The 21,647-nt window shown below is 46.9% G+C and overlaps 2 protein-coding genes across 6 annotated transcripts in view; both read left to right on the top strand.

Annotated features, from left to right (window-relative positions):
• The window catches only part of FCER1G (Fc epsilon receptor Ig), a 74,556-nt gene that overhangs the window by 22,080 nt on the left and 30,829 nt on the right, over positions 1–21,647 (top strand). The window lies entirely within an intron of this gene.
• On the top strand, positions 1,040–20,918 carry KHDC4 (KH domain containing 4, pre-mRNA splicing factor). Of its 4 annotated transcripts, none has more exons than XR_013834035.1 (14): positions 1,040–1,182; positions 1,884–2,124; positions 4,351–4,479; positions 5,397–5,476; positions 5,992–6,044; positions 6,958–7,124; positions 8,195–8,406; positions 8,907–8,967; positions 10,088–10,145; positions 11,407–11,657; positions 13,324–13,482; positions 15,873–15,957; positions 17,335–17,420; positions 19,344–19,407. XR_013834035.1 is itself a non-coding variant. In XM_079958088.1 (14 exons), exons 1-14 carry the CDS (start codon positions 1,136–1,138, stop codon positions 19,541–19,543), a joined length of 1,848 nt encoding a protein of 615 aa, XP_079814214.1. In that variant the 5' UTR covers positions 1,040–1,135; the 3' UTR covers positions 19,544–20,918. The 4 variants fall into 4 exon arrangements, 2 of the variants coding, with proteins under 2 accessions (XP_079814214.1, XP_079814213.1); XR_013834036.1 differs by having other exon boundaries at positions 19,353–19,398; XM_079958088.1 differs by having other exon boundaries at positions 15,845–15,957; positions 19,353–20,918.

The following is a 21,647-nucleotide window of genomic DNA, read 5'->3' as shown; positions in this document are numbered from 1 at the left end:
CCAAAGTAAAAAACAGTGAAGTCTTTGTGGTCCCAATCCAGCGCTCAGTTACATACGGAAGACTTATGCTCTGTTTGCAAACACCCACTCACTCACCCCAAATCATAGTGAGCAATAAAACACTCTAATTAGAAACAGCATAAACCCTGACTAATGACTGGCAATAATTAGCTGCCTCATATCTATTGGAGCTCACAGTAAAGGTAAAGGTCAAGGTACCCCTGCCCGTAGGGGCCAGTCTTGACAGACTCTGGGGTTGTGCGCCTATCTCACTTAAGAGGCCGGGGGCCAGCGCTGTCCGGAGACACTTCCGGGTCACGTGGCCAGCGTGACATCGCTGCTCTGGCAAGCCAGAGCCGCACACGGAAACGCCGTTTACCTTCCCGCTGGTAAGCGGTCCCTATTTATCTACTTGCACCCGGAGGTGCTTTCGAGCTGCTAGGTTGGCAGGCGCTGGGACCGAGCAGCGGGAGCGCACCCCGCCGCAGGGATTTGAACCGCCGACCTTTCGATCGGCAAGCCCTAGGCGCTGAGGCTTTAACCCACAGCGCCACAGTAGGAAAGGTCAAAAGGAGACATTTCCCCCGGAATTCCTTTCTTACAAATTAACTTCTACAGAGAAGTTCCCACTTCCATAATTTATTAACTGCGTTTTCGTTTCAATGGATTTTGGGGGTTTTTTATTGTGTATCTATTGTTTAGAGTTTTCTTTTAAATATATATTATCGTTTAGAAATGCCTGTAAATAAATAAAATGATAAATACAAAAACAACATCATAAAACAGTAAGCAAATAAATGAAACAAAAAATATTAAATAAGCAAAAAAAAAAAGAGTAAGCAAATAATTGAAATTATAAAATAGCAAGAATATAATCAAAATATTAAATCAATAAGCTCTACATGTATACGGCCGGAACCTGAGCACACGTGCGCCCCTCTACCTTTTTTTACTATCGCTATGGTGCCAGGCATTCTCTCTCCCGAGCAACCTTTCACCGTCGCTACGACAACGAGCGGAAGTGACGTTTTCGGCGGCGGCGGCGGAACGGAAGTGACGCGAGGGAGGGGAAGTTTCTCAGCAGAGCGGAGAAGGCGGCGGCGGCGGCAGCGGCCTGGAGAGGGTCGTCTGAGCCATGTCAACGGGGAGCTCGGGGCAGCGAGAGCATGGGGCCTCGGGAGGGTGAGGAGGCCGCGGCTGTGAGGCCGGGCGAGAGGGGAGGCCGGGAAGGGAAGGGAGAGGGGGAGGGAGAGGCCTGGCGGAGGAGGAGGAGCCCGTTTATGGCTTTCGCCCGTGCCGGGGTCCCCTTGAGGCCCTCCAGACGTCGCTGGACTACCATTCCCCGCCAGCCCCCAGCCAGCATGGTCGCGGGGATGGGAGTTGTGGTCCAGCAACACCTCGTGGGCCGCAGGTCCCCCACCCCAGGCTTACGAGAGGCTGTAAATCTACCTTAAACAAATACAGTAGTACCTCGGGTTACATACGCTTCAAGTTACATACGCTTCAGGTTACAGGCGCTTCAGGTTACAGACTCTGCTAACTCAGAAATATTACCTCAGGTTAAGAACTTTGCTTCAGGATGAGAACAGAAATCGTGCTCCGGCGGTGCGGCAGCAGCAGGAGGCCCCACTAGCTAAAGTGGTGCTTCAGGTTAAGAACAGTTTCAGGTTAAAAATGGACCTCCGGAACGAATTAAGTACTTAACCCGAGGTACCACTGTATTGTCTTATCCTTTAAGGCTGCTGTTGCCAGGATTATTGAGAGGGTTTTTGAGCCGTCGAGATGTGTTACAAGTGCTGAGCCTTATGGAGTGAGGAGATCAAGGAACAGGCAGCAGCCCCGGAGGGAATCTGAAGCTTTAATTTGATTTTTTTTCTCTCCAGGCGACGCAGCAAATGGGACCAGCCTGGCCCGTCTCCGGCTCTCTTCCTCCTTCCTGCAACCACTCCCGTGGCTGGCCGGCCTGTCCAGGGCAGCGGAGATAGTGTATCTGGGATGTCAGGGTCTGAGGGCTCAGCGGCCCCACTCGGAGCTCTGGATGCAGCCGCTGCTGTGGCAGCCAAAATCAATGCCATGTTAATGGCCAAAGGGAAGCTGAAACCAACGGCGAATTCAACGGACAAGGTCAGTGGCTGGCAGGGTGAAGGCATCAGATTTCGAAAGCAAGAAGCCATTTAACTTTCATGATGGTTGAGAAAAGAAAGCTGTATACACACTATACATTTAAAGCACACCCCCAGAATCATGGGAATTGTAGGTTGTTATGGGTGCTGCGCTTTGTAGCTATGTGAAGGTTAAATTTAAGTTCCCAGGATTCTTTGCAGGGAGCCATGTGCTCTGATGTGTACACAGCTGAAGTCTCAAATTTAGGATTTGGACTTGTTCACTCATGCTATTAACTATTTGCCCATTGTTTCCTGACATCTGGCCAAATGTGTATTGGGGCATATCAAACCCATTGAAATTAATTGCAGTGGGTCAACATGGTTGGATATAACCCCTTGTGTTGGCTATCAGTGGGTTGTAATGAAGGTTTGTTCTGCAATCAGCGTGCCCTTTTTTCATTTGTCTGTTTACCCTTTAATATGTATTGTGGTCAAAGTGGTTTGCCTTAAGAACAAAACAAAATAGCAATTGTGAGATAGGCAGATCTGTAGCAACATATCACAAGCCGCAAACAATGATATGAAAACAGTTCAAAATGAGCACATAACATCCAGCAGTGTTGACATGAAACTGATCAAAAATTAATTCACCAAGCCCAGCATTGCCTTCAGACTTGTCCAGGCACCTACCAGGGTACACATTCCCTAAGAAGTCCCCAACACCTCCCTTAGGCCCCATTAAGATAAATACTTCTAAAAACTTTATTTTACTGGTGCTGCTGCTATGGTCTTGAATTTGCCCCCCAAAACTCCAGAATTTCAGTCATTCTGAACTCTGTATATGTTGCAGCGGCAGTTGGCTGCTGCCACAGGCATATACCAGGGGCTATATTTTATCACACCCCCCCCATGAGACAATACCTGAGGCTATGGGCGGTCAGCCCAAGATAGCTAAGCTCTGGGGAAAGTGATATGGATTAAATTAAAAGGGGGTGTCTGGGACAAGATGGCACTTTGCTGTGAGTCTCCTTGAGCCTAGATTTAGCTCTGCAAATGGACAATGAATATACGGTCATGCCTTGCGTTACAAACGCTGCGGGTTGTGTGTTTTTGGGTTGTGGACCGTGCCTAACCCGGAAGTACCGGAATGGGTTACTTCTGGGTTTCGGCGCATGAGCCGAAGCACAAAATGGCGTCAAGCACAGAAGCACCGAATCATGTCACACGTGCACAGATGCGGCGCTGCGGCTTGCGAATGTGCCTCCTGCACGGGTCACATTCGCCACCCGAGGTATGACTGTACACAATGTATGAACTGCACTGCAAAATTAAGACTATAAAGGGTGAATGAGCCAGCCATTGTTTTAACTCCGTCATCCTTCCAAAGAAAAGAATTTGGTTTCCCCTTCTGTCAGTAGTGAACATTTTGGAGCAATTTGGACTGGTTGCATGAAATCTATCCCTTGGTTCAGTCGCATCTGCTTTCAGAACAAGTTGGCAAGGGTGGGGGAGGGATTTTAACGTACCAGTGACTTCCCCTTTTCTCTTTGGATGCCGGAAAGTCTGGCTTAATAAGCGAGACTCTACTTTCTTAGCCTGTGACAGGGTTGGGGAACCTCAAGCTCAGGGGTCAAATTCAACCCTTCGGTTACAGCCATGAAATATCTCAAGTTATTTCTTATCCTAAGAAGACTTCCCAGCCTATCTGGGAATGGATGATTATCATTGTATAAGATGTTGTATTAGTGAAAGAAATGAATGTACAGTAGTACCTCGGGTTAAGTATTTAATTTGTTCCGGAGGTCCATTCTTAACCTGAAGCACCACTTTAGCTAATGGGGCCTCTTGCTGCTGCTGCGCCGCCGGAGCATAATTTCTGTTCTCATCCTGAAGCAAAGTTCTTAACCTGAAGCACTATTTCTGGGTTAGCGGAGTCTGTAACCTGAAGCGTATGTAACCTGAAGCGTATGTAACCCGAGGTACCACTGTAACTGAAAATGCAAAAAGAAAAAAACAAAACAAACAAATGCAACCCTTCAGGCTTCTCTGTAGGCCCTTGGGACTCTCCCCAGGCCACACCTCTTGCCAGCCCTGCTTCACACCCTCATTGAGTGTTTCTGCCTGTCTTGAATGTACCCTTGAACTCTGATCATGCCTCCTCCTTGCCCGGATGTAGAGGGGCAGGTGAGTGTGCAAAGGGTGGGGGCTTATGTGTCTTGATGCCCATTGTCTGATCTGTTAACAGCTTCAGGCTCCTGGAAAAGGACCGGCTGCCAGCAAGAGCAAAGATGATCTTGTCGTCGCAGAAGTGGAGATAAACGATGTGCCTCTCACGTGCCGAAACCTCCTGACGAGAGGGCAGACGCAGGATGAGGTCTGTGCTGCTTGTGGCTAATTGGTCCTATGGGTTTCCAGGTGGCTCTGGGGTACTTTCCAGCTGATATGCCTGGTTCTCCTGTTGAAACCCTGTCCGACCTTTGGAACAGCCAGGTGTCAATAGCTGTTAAGCGAGTCTTGGGGGAGGCAGCAGTAGTCCAGCTATGGGTCTGTCTAGCTCAGCATTGTCAAGGTTGACTTGCAGCGGCTCTTCAGGGTTTCAGATGGGAGTTCTCTTCCAGCCTTATTTGATGCCAGTGGCTGAACTTGGGACCTTCTGCATGCAAACAGACGCCTTGCCACTTTGCTTTGGTTCATTAAATATTGGCAATCCTAGCTAAATGGAAGCTCCAGAATCAGTGTATGTCTTAGGTCCTCGTTGCACCATACATTTAAAGCAGCATTATACCAGTTTGAACAATCATGATTCTTCTCCCCCCCCCCAAATAATAATAATAATAATAATAATAATAATAATAATAATAAAAACTGTAGTTTGTTAAAGATGGTGAGATCTATTGGGAGATAACTATTCAGCTCACAAAACTACTGTTCCCAAAGTAGTTTAGCATTTGGTCCCTCTTTCCAGGGAACTCTAGAATTTGTTTCTCCATACTGGAAATAGGAGGTCTTCTAACAGCTCTCTGTATCCTTATGTCATGACACATAACACAGTATCTTTATGTTGTGCAGATGGGGCCTGCTTAACAGTTGCTGAGGTCAAATAGGTGGTGTATGAATGGGTGAAGGAAGGCTATTGCCTCTAGGCCCTGCTTGTGAGCTCCCCCTTGAGGCTTTCCAAGGGCTGCTGTAGGAAATTGGGGCTGCTGGACTATGTGAGCCTTTCTCCTGATTCAGCGGGGATTTTACTGCATTTCCTAATCTGAGCAATTCACTGTCCCTTTGTATCTGCAGATAAGTAGGCTGAGCGGAGCCGCAGTCTCAACTCGGGGAAGGTACATGACTGCAGAAGAGAAAGCAAAAGTTGGACCTGGGTTTGTATCTTCTTCAATTTCCTCCTCTGGTTCTCTCCAGGATTAAAAAATCTGTAGAAGAATGAGTGATTATGGATTAGATATTGGACCTGAACGAGCATACCAGCTACGTTTGTGCATTTTTGTAATTTTGTAAGCTATGTGACTTGGCTGCTCACTTGATCGAGATGTGCAAAGTTAAAACTGCACAAGTCAAATGTTATTGGATGGAGGAAGCAACAGGCAATCCTCTGCTCTTCCACCATTACCATTCTTCAGTTTGCAAAACCAGGAGGACTCCTTCCCCCCCACCAAACAGCTACCTTCCTGCAAATCCCTTTTAATGAGAGCAAACACACACAGTGCCCAATGTCAAGGACAGAGAGCCCTCACCTTAAGAGTGCCCCCAAGTGCAGCATTTTATCCCCTATGAGGCTGACTACAGTTTATTCCCAGAGTCCCAGTGACATTGACTGCCTCCAGTGGAGACCTTTGTTTCAGTTTAAAATATAAATATTACAACTTGTGTTTTGCAGAGATCGTCCATTGTACTTGCACGTCCAGGGGCAAACGCGAGAACTGGTGGATAGTAAGTAAGCTCTGATTCAACACCCTGGGTAGAGAATGGCTGTGTATGTGCTGTACACATTATTTCCCTCAAAAGAATTCTGGGCACTGTAGCTTGTTAAGAGTTGCTGTGAATTGCAACTGAGGGATAAAGCACAGTGCAACTCTTTAAGGGGAAGGATGTGTTTAAGGTGTTTTAAGGTGTAGTGTGTACACAGCCGAGGTTAGTTCACTTGACTAAGGGACCGTTAGCCTAACAGGCACAGAGTTGTTATTAAATATGAAGTTGTGTTGTTGCTTAATTTTTTCGCTGGGCACCCATCTGTTAAGGGTTGCTGTGGTTGCTTCCAACATTATAAACCTTGCCTTAAGCAAGGGGTTGGACTGTATGACCATCAAAGCCTTTCCCAGCTCTATAACTGCATGATAGGAGTATAGGCAGCTGCCTTATGCTTGGGTCAGACCACTAGCCCATGCAGCTCAATATTGTCTACCCTGACTGGCAGCAGCTCTCCAAGCTTTCAGACAGGGAGTCTCTCCCAGCCCTGTCTGGAGATGCTGGTGGATTGAACCTTGGAGCTTCTGCTTACAAAATAGATGCTCTACCACCAGGCCTTCCCCTCAAAGAGCCTGTCCTTGGGAAAATAATGAGTTGTCTTATGCTGGGTCAGGCCCACTGGGTCAATGTAGTTCAGTACCGCCTACGCTGTCTGGCAGCAGCTCTCCAGGGCTTCATGCAGAGTGTCCTTCACATGATCTTCTAAAGCAACAACAGCACCTACATGAAAACAATTCAAATCCAACACAGATAACAGTTCTATATCCTAAATGAATAATGATTGTGAAATTACCCTAAATGTTTCTTCTTCTGTAGTAACCACAATTTCCCTTCTTTTCGTAGGACTAAAGTTGTTTTATTTATTTTTGCCTTACAGGAGCAGTAAACCGAATCAAGGAAATCATTACAAACGGCGTTGTGAAAGCTGCCACTGGATCCAGTCCAACTTTCAATGGAGCTACAGTTACCGTCTACCACCAACCTGCCCCCATCACTCAGCTGCCTCCAGCTGTTGGCCAGAAGCCCTCCTTCCAGTCAGGAGGAGTACGTACTGGCCAAGTCCTTGTGTCTTTACCCTTGCATCAGTGTTAGAAACTGAGATATGAAAGCTAGGAACTAAATGGCACCTTAAACCTAGGCTATTGGTGCAGCAATGGAATGTCTAGGCATGCTTTTTTAATAACAAGAATACAAAGCTGAAAATGAACAGCTAAAATCTTATGTTCATTTTTCATACTGTGTATTCCTCATATTAAGACTGCAAAAAACAAAGACATGCTTCCCCTGCCCGCCCCCCTAAGAGGGTCTCTTCTCCAGTCTTCAGAGACTAGCTGGAGGCAGAAAAAGGTCCTCCTTTCCTTCCACTGTGCAGTTTTAATCTGAAATCTTAGGCTCAGTACTGCACCCAGAGCTCAGAAACTGTCACAAAACACACCTAGAACAATGGGAGTTTTGAACACTGCCTTGCATTTTGCTTTACACCTGTTTGCCTGTTGAACTGTCCATGTCTGCTTAGTTTGATTCCTTTACCTAGAGGATTAAGAAGGCAGAGCCTGTACAGCTGGGCTCTGTCGATACCATCCTCTTAGAGAAACACGATGGAGAGAGGGGTTCAGCTTGCAGAAAGAGTGGAGACCTCACTGTGCCATCGCACAAACATGTAGCCAGTGTGGTGCCTGCCAGGTGATGTTGGACTACGGTTCCTATCGGCCTCGGGATGGTCAAGGATGATGGGAGTTGTAGTCCAACAACATTTTGACGGCACCACACTGGCTAACCCTGTCTATACACACCTTATACTGAGTCAGACCACTTGTCCATCTATCTCTGTGTTGTTTACCCTGATTGGGAATGGCTCTCTAGGGTGTCAGAAAAGGTTCTCTTTCCCAGCCCTATGCGGAGATGGCAGGGATTGAACCCGGGACCTTCTGCATACAGAGCAAATGTTCTGCTACTGAGCTATGGCCTTCCACTGAAACAAGAACTGCCTAGGATGGGGGATTGCAGCCGTAGCAGGTCATCTGGGAAGAGGGGACCTCTAACCCATTCCCACCCTTTCCTGATTCTAGTGTCAAATGCAACACCTAAGGGTGTCTCTCTCTGTTTATGTACAGATGCACTATGTCCAGGACAAATTGTTTGTTGGCTTGGAACACGCTGTACCTACCTTCAACGTAAAGGAGAAAGTCGAAGGCCCAGGCTGCTCCTACTTGCAACATATCCAGATTGAGACCGGCGCCAAGGTGTTCCTCCGGGGGAAGGGCTCTGGGTGCATCGAACCTGCCTCTGGCCGAGAAGCCTTTGAGCCGATGTACATTTACATCAGGTAGGGAGTTGGGAGCCCGCTGGGCTTTGTCACCAGGAAGGAATCGGCTTTTTGTGTGCCATCCCAAGTGTTAAGTTGCAATGTCAAGTTTGGTAAACTGGCTTAGTTTAATTATGAAGCCTTTCTGATCAGCTGAATGTGGGATGGGTATTAAGCAGGTTGGGATTTACTAGCGGATCCCTGGGTGATTTGAAGCAGGTGAGCAAGGACTTCTGACTCCTAACATTGGAATAGCAGGGTCGGAAGTGAGCCCCGGGGGACATCTAGTCCAGTGTTTCCCAAACTTGGATCTCCAGCTGTTTTTGAACTACACTTCCCATCATCCCTGACTACTGATCCTGGTAGCTAGGGATGATGGGAGATGTAGTCCAAAAACAGCTGGAGACCCAAGTTTGGGAAACGCTGATCTAGTCCCACCCCCTGCTATGTAGGAACCTTTTGACCATCTTTGTGGATGTCTGGAGTCTGACAAGAGCTTGTCTGTATTTACTCTCCTCCAGCCATCCAAAACCAGAAGGCCTTGCAGCTGCCAAAAAGCTTTGTGAGAACCTGTTACAAACAGTAAGTAAGCCCTTCTTTTTTATTGTTGCACTCTCTCGCCAAAGTCACGTGAAGCACCCATCTCTTTCTGCACTTTATATACAGCTTTCCTGGCAGTGGTGGCTGGGGCCTGATGGGAATCTGAGTCCAGCATCCTTTGGTTGTGGCAGCCCCTGATGTCCCAGCAGCGTGTTGACCCTCCTAGTGAAAAGGATTATTGTTGGGAACAAAGCAGCATGTCTTCCATTTTTTGCTAATTTGAAACCTTCCCAAATCATACTGGCCAGCTGTCATAGAATTTAGAGTCGGAAGGGACCACAAAAGCCAACCTGGTCCAGCTCTCTGCAACTTGGGGCTCGAACCCACAACCCTGAGATTAAATGTCTCATGATCTTCCGACTGAGCTGTCCCAGCTGTCGTTACGGTGCAGTCGCTTAGCTTAGTAAAACGTCTCATACTTTGTAATCGGAGCTGACGGTTGAAACTGACTATTTGTGATTGTGCTAGTCTTGAGTAATTCTTTATATTTTGTAATGGCCCTGATTTCCCTTTTTTGGGGGGATGCTGTTGTTTCAATGCAGTGTCCCCCAACCTGGTGCCCTCCAAACATTTTGGACTGCCGCTCCCATCATCCCCTGCCCATTGGCCATGCTTGCTAGGGGTTGGTGGGAGTTGTAGTACAGTGGTACCTCTGGTTGCTCACGGGATCCATTCCAGAGCCCCGTTCGCAACACGAGCAGAACGCAACCCGTGTCTGCATGTGTTTGGGTCGCGATTCGCCGCTTCTGCGCATGCGCGAGCAGCGAAACCTGGAAGTAACCCTTTCCAGTACTTCCGGGTCACCACGAGACGCAACCTGAAAACGCTCAACCTGAGGCAAATGCAACACGAGGTATGACTGTACTACAGCAGCATCTGGAGAACCAAAGGTTCCTCATCCCCGATACTGAAGAAGCCCCTTCCCTGCCCCCAGACAGACTCCCACTTGTGGCACTGGGCAGTAGAACCAATCCGTACAGGAGGAGCTTAACAGTTTGCGTGCAACTAGGCTCACCTAACCAGGGCTATACGGTCTCCCACTAGAGCATGAGTGTCCTTTATTGAAACCGAAGCAATCTGATCCCTCTTTATCTCTTCCAAGGTTCATGCTGAATACTCGCGATTTGTGAACCAGATAACCACGGCAGTCCCCATAACAGGTGTGTATTGACAGCGAGCAACACTTAGTTCGGTGGTGGAGGGAGATGAAAGATGGAAACCAGAGACTTTGGGGTTAAATTTGCCATTATGAAAGCCCACAGGTGGAGAAACGCTCTCAGTCTTTCCATTCTCTGGGGGGTGGGGGGGCTGCATCACAATGGTGGGTAATGCAGTTCTCTGTTGCCACCTGGTTGCTCCCTGTTGTGCTTGCAAGGACAGGGTGGGGAACCTCAGGCTGGAGCAGGGGGCCATAGACCTGGAGATAGCTAGGCCTAGAGGGCCACATCCGTTCCTCTTGTGTTACCCAAGCCGCACACACTCTGCCCAGGCCACACCTCTGCACGGGCCTTGCTTCATATACCCCTTGAGTGCTTTTGTCTGGCTGGAATGTGTCCTTGGAATTCTGATAATGCCTCTTGCTTGCCTGAATGGAGGAGCGAAAGGGCTCTGTGTGTCTGCGTGTAGAAACCAGCCCGTTGTTGTTGTTTAACAACCCTCCCTTCACTCTTAAGATCCCGGAGCAGATTGCAACAATTAAAATACAATATTAAAGACAGTTTGAACAGTTTACTATGTAAAATTTGGATTCATTGCTCCACCTGCTTTTCTTTCTGTCCCCACCCACATGCCCACCAGCATGTTAATTTTAAATTTAATTTAATTTGTTATTTATACGCTGTCCATCTGGCTGGGTTTCCCCAGCCACTCTGGGCGGCTTCGAACAAAACACTAAAATACAATAACATATTAAACATTAAAAGCTTCCCTAAACAGGGCTGCCTTCAGATATCTTCTAAAAGTTTGGTAGTTGTTTATCTCTTTGACATCTGATGGGAGGGCGTTCCACAGGGTGGGTGCCACTACCGATAAGGCCCTCTGCCTGGTTCCCTGTAACTTGGCTTCTCGCATTGAGGGAACCGCCAGAAGGTCCTCGGTGCAGGACCTCAGCGTCTGGGCAGGTGTTAATTTGGAACACCTTCCTATTTCGTATCAGACAGTCACCATTACTTTTCAGCACCCGTTGAAGGCTTTCCTTTTTCAGCAGGCCTTCTAAGAGATATTTTTATTTGTGCCCCAGGTCACACTCTGTATTGGGTTTGAAACTTTTTATGTGTGTTTATGTAAGAATTTCAACTCTTTTAATATATGCAGTGGTTTTCTGTATTTTTATTGAAATTGCCTTGACATGCTTCAATAGGAAGTAATTCATGTATAAAATAAATAATTATTATTACTTTCTTCCTCTCCCCACCCCCATAGGGTTTGCACAGCCTGCAGCTTTAACGACTGTCCCTCCTCAGCCACCGTATTACCCCCCCAGCGGCTTTCAGGCAGGCTACCCTGTGGTTCCACCCCCTCAGCAGCCGGTACAGCCTCCTTACGGGGTGCCAGGCATTGTGCCTCCTGCGGTTCCGTTGGCGCCAGGAGTGTTAGCACTGCCCACCGGAGTCCCACCTGTGCCCACCCAGTACCCGATTACGCAAGTGCAGTCTCCCGCTAGCACTGGCCAGGTAAGGCAGGGAATGTTGCCTGATGACTGGTGAGGGGGCACCCAGTAGTGTCTAGGGCAGTGTCCTTGAATCCCCAGAGATTGTTGGACTTCTACTCCCATCATCTCTGACCGTTGTTGAAGCCAGCTGGGGATGATAGGATTTGTAGTCCAGCAACATCTGGAGATGCAAGGTTAAAGAACAATTCTGTAGGGGTGGCTGTTGTTATTTTTTAGACTGTTTCATAGACGCTTTAAATTGTTTTTCAGAAGTTTTTAAACTTTTTTTAAAAAAAGTTTTAATTGTAGTCTGCTTTATGGGTGAGCCTGCCACCCTCTCGTCCTTTAGGAGGTGGCTTCTAAGCAGCTTACAAGCGGTAAATAAAAAAAGTTTTTTAACGACACATAAATGAAACATACAGTAAAACAACTTCATCAGAATGTGAAAATAAACAGGGGCAATTAAAATGCACAATGAAACGAGCCCATTAAAGCAGCACAGTGATTAAAATGGCAATTAAAGCAGGACATTCAAACCCGGAGATCAAAGGAATGTAGGTGTGTCTTCAGGAGCTAAGCAGAACAGCTTAGTGGTGGTGGTGGGGCTCTTGTATTTTAGCAGGGGATGGGAGATTTGATAACATTAACATGTGGAGTATATCTCTTGGGGTCTGAATGAGAAGTTATCAGATTTCACATCTTTTTCTCTCTTTTTTCTTTTTAAAAATCAAGGTCCTACTGAGACTCTTAATCTCAGGGCCATAGGTTTGAGCTCCACATTGGGCAGAAAGTCGCTGCCTTGCAGAGGGTTGGACTGGACGGCCCTTGTGGTCCCTTCCAAATCTGTGATTCTGTGATGTGTTGCAGGCGTGATGCATTACTCCATTCTGGGGTGGGGTGGGGGACTCACCTGCTGTGGGTGGGGGTAGGGCAAGCTGCCCATTCATGCCATGGCGAACCAGTAAATCTGGGCTCTTGTTTATATGAGAAGTGCACACAGCATCAGGGAGAGTGTTCGGTTTTGCAGGGTGTGAGCCTTCCATTGCTCCAATTACAGGGGAAAGGGAGTGAGGAGGCTCGTAAGGAATCCAAACGTTGGTGTCTAAAAACATGAGCTTGAGGCCCAGCACAAAAATCCCTGCCCTTCTAATTTGAGCACTGATTGGTGGAGAGAGAGAAGTAGGCATGTAACTAAAAAGAGAGCCTGGCTTGGGAGCCTTAGGAAGGGCAGATCTGACCAAATAGAGCAGTGCAAAGCTAAGGCCCGACTTGCCTTTCACAGCCACAAATGTAGCCCCATGGAAGCGGATTTAGTTAGCGGTTGGTTTTGGGAAGGGAGCTCTGAATATGGGCTGAATTGTGACCACCAGTAAACAGAACAACAAAACACAGACAATACAAGTACAATAAATACATGTTACTGTTTCAGTCGTTGGTGCTTAAGAAATTGCTTTTCTAACGGGCGATTTTATTGTCTCAAATTGCTCCCGTGTTTCACAGGAAGCGATTTCTAAATGCAATGAGATTGTGTGCATGTTTCTAAGATACATTTTCATTTTGTTGTTACTTGTATTTTTTAACCACTCTGGTGTTTGTCCACAAAGGGGAGCCAAGGTGGGCTACAAATGCGATCAGTATCAAAATAACAGAAATAACCCCTCTCTTCTTTTGACCTGCATGGTTTGTAGACGCCGCTGAGCGCCCCTTTCCTCCCGGCCGCCCCCGTGAAGACGACCTTGCCGGCCACCACGCAGCCGCCAGGTCAGCCCCAACCCCAGCTGGGCCAGAAAAGGCGTTTCACCGAAGAGCTGCCGGATGAGCGGGAATCTGGGCTGCTGGGATACCAGGTGGAGTGACTCCCTGCCATTTTACTGCCTCCCCTGCCCCTCTTTCCTTTGGTCACAGAGCTGGTTCCATACCTGGATTTTTGAGTTTTTTCTACAAGCCTCTTCGGGTCAGATACAGTAGAAGCTAGTGTTCTTCAACTGCCCTGCCATCAGGTGGGCCCTGGACGGTCAGGGCGGACATGCTGCCAGTTGCTGGAAGCCACAGGCTGGGAGAGACGCTCTTTTGCTCGGCTCCTGCTTGCGCATTCCCGACTGCAGCGTCTGAGAACGGGGTGCTGAACTAGATGAGCCACTGACCTGATTCATCAGGCTCGTCTTAAGTTCCCCATCACCTTGTCCAAAGAATGTGCTGCGTTCTTTGGGATGGGCAGTAATCCCTAGGCAGGCTTTGCGTTCCCAAGCGAGGTGTCCAGCAGATGTTGCTGGACTACAACTTCCATCGTCACTGGCCATTGGCCATGCTGGCTGAGGCTGATGGGAGCTGTAGTCCCAACATCACGTGGACCCTTTTCCAGGAGTCCAAAGCAATTGCTGGGCGAGGTGGTTTGCCATTCAAGAGGTAGGACCCTGGTTTCTCATGGTTGTTACAAAAAGGAACCTTGTGACACTTTAAAGCAGTGGTGAGAGAACATATAGATTCCTGATATTGTTGGACTCTGAACTCCCAGAAGCCATGGCTAGTAGTCAGGGCTGATGAGAGTTGAAGTCCAGCACTATCTAGAATGCCATAGGTTCCCCAGCCTGCAGTAGAAGCAGAGAGAGTATTCGCCACAGCCCTTTCCTGATCTCGTATCTGTCTGAGCTCTGACCAGGAAGCTCGGAAGCCATACCATATGAATTCCTTAGTAGTTTGACCCCCTGTTGTTTACATTTTTTTGCAACACCTTGTCCCCTATCCCATTGACCTTCAAAATATATTTTGCCTTGCTACCTGCACCATTGAGGGACCCCACTAGCTGTCCCAGTTTGCATCTTACTCTCCGCTGGGTTTTGAGGCTTTGTGGTGGTGATCGAGGACGGAGTGTTTTTTCCTTCCAATTTCAAACTTTATAATAGATGCCACTATTTCCTCTTTGTTTGTGTTCCATCTCTAAACTAGGCTTGTAAGTAAGTCAACACAAGTGACTAGCCTGTCTGCCCATGTGTGGGAGGGGCCATAATTGAAATAGAAAGGCGCATTCGTTTGAATTGAGAAGGTCCCAGGTTAATAATAATAAAAATATAACTTTTATTATTTATACGCTGCCCATCTGACTGGGTTTCCCCAGCCACTCTGTGGCATCTCCAGTTAAAAAAAAAAAAAGTCACGCTAGGAGTTGACAGGAGAAGAACTTTCTCTGTCTGAGATCGTGGAAATCTGCCAGTCAGAGCGGGCCGTGCCGGCTAGATGGTTTGGCCTGGTCTAAGGAACCTTCCTTTGTTCTCATAATAAAAGGCAGTGGCTAAGATATAAAGAGCCACTGAAAATTAATGCTGAGTTTACAGTGAGCAAAAATACTGAGCAAAGAAGAATGTTCATAGAAGATCTTGATTTAAACTAAAGTGAATGGTTAGTTAACAGAAACAGACACAGATGATGATGCTACATTTCATTTCAAGAGTTGGAACGGAAGGGCCTGTTGGTTTTAGCAGGCACCTTCCTCTGTTCTGACCTGGTGTAAGGCAACTTCCTCGTTCCATACATAGGTGAGTCATTTGTGACATTTGGACAGCTCGAAAGGAGAAGAAGAAAAGGGAACCAGCTCTGTTTTCTTAACTTCCCTGGCAGCTGTTCTTACTTGCCACAGGTGGCACAGGCTGCTGCAGTCTCAGTTATGAGGCTGGTCTGAAAAAGCTGTTGAGTCTTAACAGCCCTTTAAAACAAAAACGGATCCCTGTTACCTTTTCCTTTGGAAGAGAAGTAAATATTCCACACACCTGAGTTCAAATCCTGGAGTGGCACAGAACCTGAGCTGTGTGTTGAGAAATTCCCCCATTCAAACCTCACCTTGGCTTTGAATGACACCTGCCTCCTTAGCGATTTGCTCAGCCTCAGCCTTCCCATCTGCAATATGGAAACAATGAAGCCTGGCCTACCTTTCAAGGGCTCTTGAAAGGATTGCACAGAGTATCTTAAGCCATGATACACTATGCTCATGCTCCCAGGTGGTTTGGGCATTGTTGTGCAGCAAGCTTTCCAGTTTACCATGTGCAAAATGCACAGCATTTTAAGAGGCCCAGAAAAGAAAAAACACGGAAGCATGGCCTGTAATGGTGTGTAGAGAGCAAAGAGACTGGGCCTGCTGCAAGTTTTCATTAAGGAGCTGATAGCTTGTGTCATAGTTTTAGATTTGCTAATGCCGCTGTGTTTTTCTGCTCATAGCATGGACCCATTCATATGACTAATTTAGGTACAGGCTTCTCCAGTCAGACCGAGATGGATGGAACGGGTTCGAAGCCAGCAAGTTCCTCAGGAAAGGAGAGAGAGAGGGACAGGTAGGTTGTGGCTGTGACGCCCAGCTTTGCTCTGGTACAGTTTTGAGTGGGAACTGCAATGAAATGTGTTTCAGTGTGGAAGTGCTCCTCAGGCCCTATCATTAGGGGAAGTGAGGTTGCTGAGTTTTGGGGTATTGTGAAAATACACACACACACACACACACACACACACACACATATATATATATATATATAGTTGTAGACCATGTTGTTAAATTTATTACCCACCCTTCAACAGCAGCTTACTACAAAATTTAAAAACAGGACATACTGCACATGACAGTACTAAGCTAGATGGGATCAATGGGCCAACTTGTTATAAGGCAGGTTCCTACAGGTTTTATCCAGCTAAGAGTAGACCCATGGAAATGAATGGACCTGGGTTAGTCACGGTCCTTCATTTCAGCAGGCTCCTCTGAGCCTAACCATGGGAGAAGATGGTCTTTTAAGCAACCTGGTCCCAAGCCAGTGAGTCCCAACTGGGAAGAGTTCTTCTTGCGCTCAGGACCTGCACACAGGCTTCCCAGAGCCTTCAGGTTGGCTGCTGTGAGAACAGGATGCTGGACTAGATGGGCCTCTGGCCTGATCCAGCAGCCAGGCTCTTCTTATGTTCCTAAACCATTTATTTATTCCACAGGATTTATATATTGCTTAATCCTCAAAACCTCTTAGCGGTTTGCAAACAAATACACATTAAGAATACAGTGGTACCTTGGTAGTCAAACGCCTTAGTTGTCGAACAAATTGGCTCCTGAATGTCACAAACCCGGAAGTGAGTGTTCCAGTTTGCGAACATTTTTTGGAAGCCGAATGTCCAACGCGGCTTCTGACTGCGTGCAGGAAGCTCCTGCAGCCAATCGGAAGCTGCGCCTTGGTTTTTGAACTGTTTTGGGACTCCCAGAACGGATTAAATTTGAGAACCAAGGCACGACTGTACTGATAAAATAGTATTAAAAACAAATTGACCCACAGAATTCCAAAATATAAATTTAATCTGCAGTCTTAATACACTTTAGTTTTGGAAACATGCATTTGGACATCCTAGGATACCGTGAACAAATTTTTATGATGATGGAGGAGCAGGTTTCTGTCAACGTTTGTATACAGCTGGACACCATTTGGAAGGAAGATGGCGGGCTGAACCTTTCAAAACTACACTGATTCTAACCACTGATTTAAGAACTGGGCCAGGTGCGATGCTGCTGGGTATAAAATAGAAATTCCATATTAAAATGTGGCTAAGTTTGCCCATGCATAACAGTTTTCAGCAGGGGCCAAAAATAATGTAAGGACCTGCCTAATATAAATATTTAGGGTTTTTAAACCAGGATTTTTAATGGGTTGAATAAGCTTGAAATGCTCCTTGTTTCCAAACAGGCAGCTGATGCCTCCACCGGCTTTACCAGTGACTGGGATGAAGGTGGAGCCTGACGACCGGAACGGGTCCTTAGTGGGCGGCAATGGTGAGCGTGGGCGGCCGGGAGCCGTGACTTGTACTTGCATTCCATCAGCTGGCCTAGCTAACCTTAGGCTGTTCTTCCCAGTGTCACCTCCAGGTGCTAAACTCTTGTGTGCACAACTTACTTTCAGTTCCCTGTCTTCTGAGTTTTGTTAGTAGCTAGGGAAACTAAAGCTAAGGGTAAATCAAACCTTTATTCTTACACGAACTCCAAAGAGTAAAATGACAGAGTGGTAAAGCTAAGGGTACAATTTGTCTCTGAAAATGCACACACCCTTAAAGACCTGGAGTTCCCAGGAGCTCTGAGTGTGAATGTCCTTCCTGTTCCCACAATTCACAGCTCTGCAGGGAGAAGTTTCCGAATACCACCTGTCTCTCTCCCATGGGTGCCATGTGGGGGCCATTGGTATGAACACCACCACAAACAAAAGAGCAAGCCTTTAAAAAATGGCACCCGGGCTTTTGTGATCCGTAAAGGAGCCTGGGCAGGAGGGCAGAAAAGGGGTGAGAGGGGGGAAGAGGAGGCCCCTGCTTTGCACGCACAAAGACCCCTAACTCAATATCCAGCATCTCCAGTTTAGACTGGGAAAAAGACTCCCTGTCTGAAATCCGGGAGAGGCTCTGCCCGGGTTGATAATACTGAGCCAAATGGACCATTGCTCTGACTCAAGGGAGCTTCCTCTGTTCTTCTTTAAATCAGCCCTTTGTTTTGAACCAGGAGGACTGGAATCTTACTTTATTTTTAGGGGAGGGGCTGCGGTTCAGTGGTAGAGCTTTGCATGCAGAAGGTCCCAGGTTCAGTCCAAAAAAGGCATCTCCAGGTAGGGCTGGGTGATGTCCCTTGCCTATTTTCTATGTTTCTAAGAAGGACGAGGAAGCTGTAAGTCATCTCTCACCAACCTGGTTCCCTCAAAATGTTTTGGATGAAAGCTCCCATCAGCCCCAGCCAGCCAGATGTGAGTTTTACATCTGGAGGCACCAGACTGGTGACAGATGATGCAAGCCATCCATTTCCCATTCTGATCAGGAGAGTGGGCAGAACAGTAGAACTTTTTCCCTTCCGCACTTGGATCTGCTGTTCTTGGAGCTTATGTTTTTCTTTGCTCAGACACCGCAGGGAAAAGATCAATGTCTCCTTCTCAGGGCTCAGGGTTGTTGCTTTGGTCTGATTTGTGTACCTAGCATCCTAGCCCTCCTTCCCAGTTACTGCTGCTTTCCCTCTTTTTCTCTCTCTTCCTTACATCCTCCTCCACCAAGCAATACATCACACTCCTTCCTCCTCAATACCCAGAAAAGCAGAATTCTGCATTTCAAGCAGGGAACCTTAGCTTTCCCCATGATGCCAAGTGAAATTGACATATAGTCAGTCGATTTCCGCTCTGTGCTTAGGTGCTCAGCGTGGCTTTTCTGATGGTAGGATATCCAGCTTGAATTGGACACTTCTAACTGGGAGACAGAACATAACACTTCTCTCCCCACCCCCTTCTTAAAAGTTTCCCTTTTTAAAAAATGGTAGTTGGACACTTTCAACCCCCTCCTGTTTTTTTTTTAACATGTTGTTCTTTAACGGTGAACTTGCAAACCCTGTTGCCTCATTTTTGCTAACTTGACTTTTCTTTGTCTTTTTGTGTTTTTCTTTTTTTTCTCTCTCTCTCTTCTGTGTTCTCTTACATGGCTCTGACGGATCACACTTGTGCTGTTTGCCGGTCCTGTATCGCCTGACCTCCCACCCGGGGTGACCGTTGTTGGCTCTGTGACCTCAAAATGGTGTCCGACTAACTTTTTTTTTGGAAAAAAAAATTCATTAATGCCTCTCATTTGAATTAACATGTTTTTGAGGGATATTTTTTACCTTTCTCTTATTTTTTCCTGGGGCGGGATGTCTCTCTCTTTTCTCTCTCTCTCTCTCTCTGTTCATCATCATTAGATCACCCAGCTAAGAAGATGAAAACCGGAGAAAAGGGATTCGGCCTGGTGGCTTATGCTGGCGACTCCTCGGATGAAGAAGAAGACCACGGGGTTCACAAAACCGCAAGTAGCTACTCGCAGACATGGAGCTTAGGATACCAGTACCCCTCGTCGCAGCAGCGGGCAAAGCAACAGATGCCATTCTGGATGGCACCTTAGCTGCTGCAGCTGCAGTTGCCTCTGCCACCTTCCACCTGTTGTCTCTCTCAAGCAATAACACATGTATATTATCAAAGAATCTCTGCAAAATGTACATCGGCCCTGACCTCTTTGCACAAGCTTCTGAGATGCAGTATGGCCCTTTCTGTGCCAGGGGCTCCGTTTTTGTGTTTTCGTTTTATTTCTTTTAAAAAAAAACAGACAAAAAGAACTTGCTATTATATCTGCAGTGGACTCCTCCATCAAAGGCAATTTGAAAGCCGCAGGCTTAATGGAATACAACTGCAGATAAACAGTGTCAGCATTACACTCGCAGGGAATGTCTCCATTATATCTCCCTTTCTCTCTTTTAATGCCCCCCTCCAGCTTATCATGCACCTGTTCTTGGCTTTGGAAAAGAAGCCAGCCAACCAGCGAAGTTCAATAACTTAAGCCTGCTGCTGTTCTGCTTGCATTTCTGTTTTATAACTGGATTTTACTTTTGTGTGTGTGTGTGTAATGCTTGGTCTTCTAAATAGGATTGGGGTGGGTGGGGGAAACCTTTGCCTGAAAAACCTGTTTCCTGAAAATCACCTTCTTTAAAAAACTCTTTCTGTTGGTCTCTTTTTTAAAAAAAATCAAATCTGTAATGCAATTTTCCAAAACAACTTCAGAATTGTTTTGTCAAGCAGCTGGTTTGTTTTCTTCTTTGTCTCTCTAATTTCATTTGGCCAAGTCACATTTGTCAGGGAAGAAAATGTATTACTTTTTCTCCCCTTGCTGTGGGGTGGGGGTGGATTTAGCAGTAGGTGTTAAAATCTCGAACCGGTCCTCCTGAGGTAATTTCTCTTCACCCCGTTGTGCTTGGATCTTCGACTGGCCGGCGTGTCGTTACTTCTGCAGCAATGGCATCGTTGCAATCTCGTTCCGTTCCGAAAAACCACCTCCAACCAGACTTCTTTGCTTTGTGGCTGTCTTGCTGATAAGAGATGCATTGAGCTTGGGACATCTACGGGTGCTGGTAACATGCAGCCACGGCCGAAGAGGAAAACACAAAACTTGTGGGATTGTTTTATAGCGACTCAAAACTGTGGCGGGCTCTTTCCTGGGCCTGTTAGGCTAATATCAACCAAAACACTTGCAGTCAAGGGCAGAGACGGAGGGGGCACCACTGGACCTGAAATTTTGCTGTCTTGTGTTCAAAGGGCAAGTAAAAGTTTGAAGTATTGGAATAAGTGTTGGAGGTGTTTCCCCGCCCCACAGAAAATGATCTGGTGGAGCTTGCTTTCACTTTAAAAAAACAAACCAACAACCACACTCTTCTCTGATTTTGTTTTTCTATATGTTGTAAATAAATTCAAACCATAATTTCATTATAAATGTACAAATAATTCTACTTGCTTCTCCATATTCTTGTTTTTGTTTGGAAAGTCAGCCTTGGGTGTATGTGAGCAAAAAGCCCAGCCCACACTATCAGCCCTGAAAAGTTATTTGTGGCTTAAGAAAGGACCATTTCTTTTTCATGGCGCATAAAGCCTTCAGTGGCTACTGACCAGGCTCCTCAGCTGTTGGAGGCAGTATGTCTCCTAATACCAGGTGATGGGACAGCCCTGCTTGGGGGCTTTGCATTTAGGCATCTTGTTGGCCACTTGAGAGCACAGGATGTTGGTCTAGATCAGGGGTCAGCAACCTTTTTCAGCCGTGGGCTGGTCCACTGTCCCTCAGACCATGTGGTGGGCTGGACTATATTTCTTTTTTGGGGGGGGGGAATGAACGAATTCCTATACGCCACAAATAACCCAGAGGTGCATTTTAAATAAAAGGACACATTCTACTCATGTAAAAACACGCTGATTCCCGGACTGTCCGCAGGATGGATTTAGAAGGCAATTGGGCCACATCCGGCCCACGGGCCTCAGGTTGCCTATCCCTGGTCTAGATGCGCCATTGGCCTGATCCACCTGGGCTCTTACGTGCATTGTTTTGTAACGCTTTTCAGCTTTGGCCCTGTTACTGACCTGCTGGCAATTGGGCTAAGGCTTTTTATGCAAACCTTTCAAATGATTGAAGAGAGGTAATTTGGCAGTTAGTGTCAAAATGCAGAAGTCCTTGCTATGAAGACCTT

Source organism: Podarcis cretensis (genome assembly GCF_951804945.1).
Source record: "Podarcis cretensis genome assembly, chromosome: 16".
Lineage (NCBI taxonomy): Eukaryota > Metazoa > Chordata > Lepidosauria > Squamata > Lacertidae > Podarcis > Podarcis cretensis.
This window is presented reverse-complemented; position numbering and strand designations above follow the sequence as displayed.

Coding starts and splice junctions, on each gene's coding strand:
- KHDC4 (XM_079958087.1), top strand. CDS start 1,136: ATGTCAACGGGGAGCTCGGGGCAGCGAGAGCATGGGGCCTCGGGAGG. Junction 8,407..8,906: donor CCGATGTACATTTACATCAG/GTAGGGAGTTGG, acceptor ACTCTCCTCCAG/CCATCCAAAACCAGAAGGCC. Junction 8,968..10,087: donor GTGAGAACCTGTTACAAACA/GTAAGTAAGCCC, acceptor ATCTCTTCCAAG/GTTCATGCTGAATACTCGCG.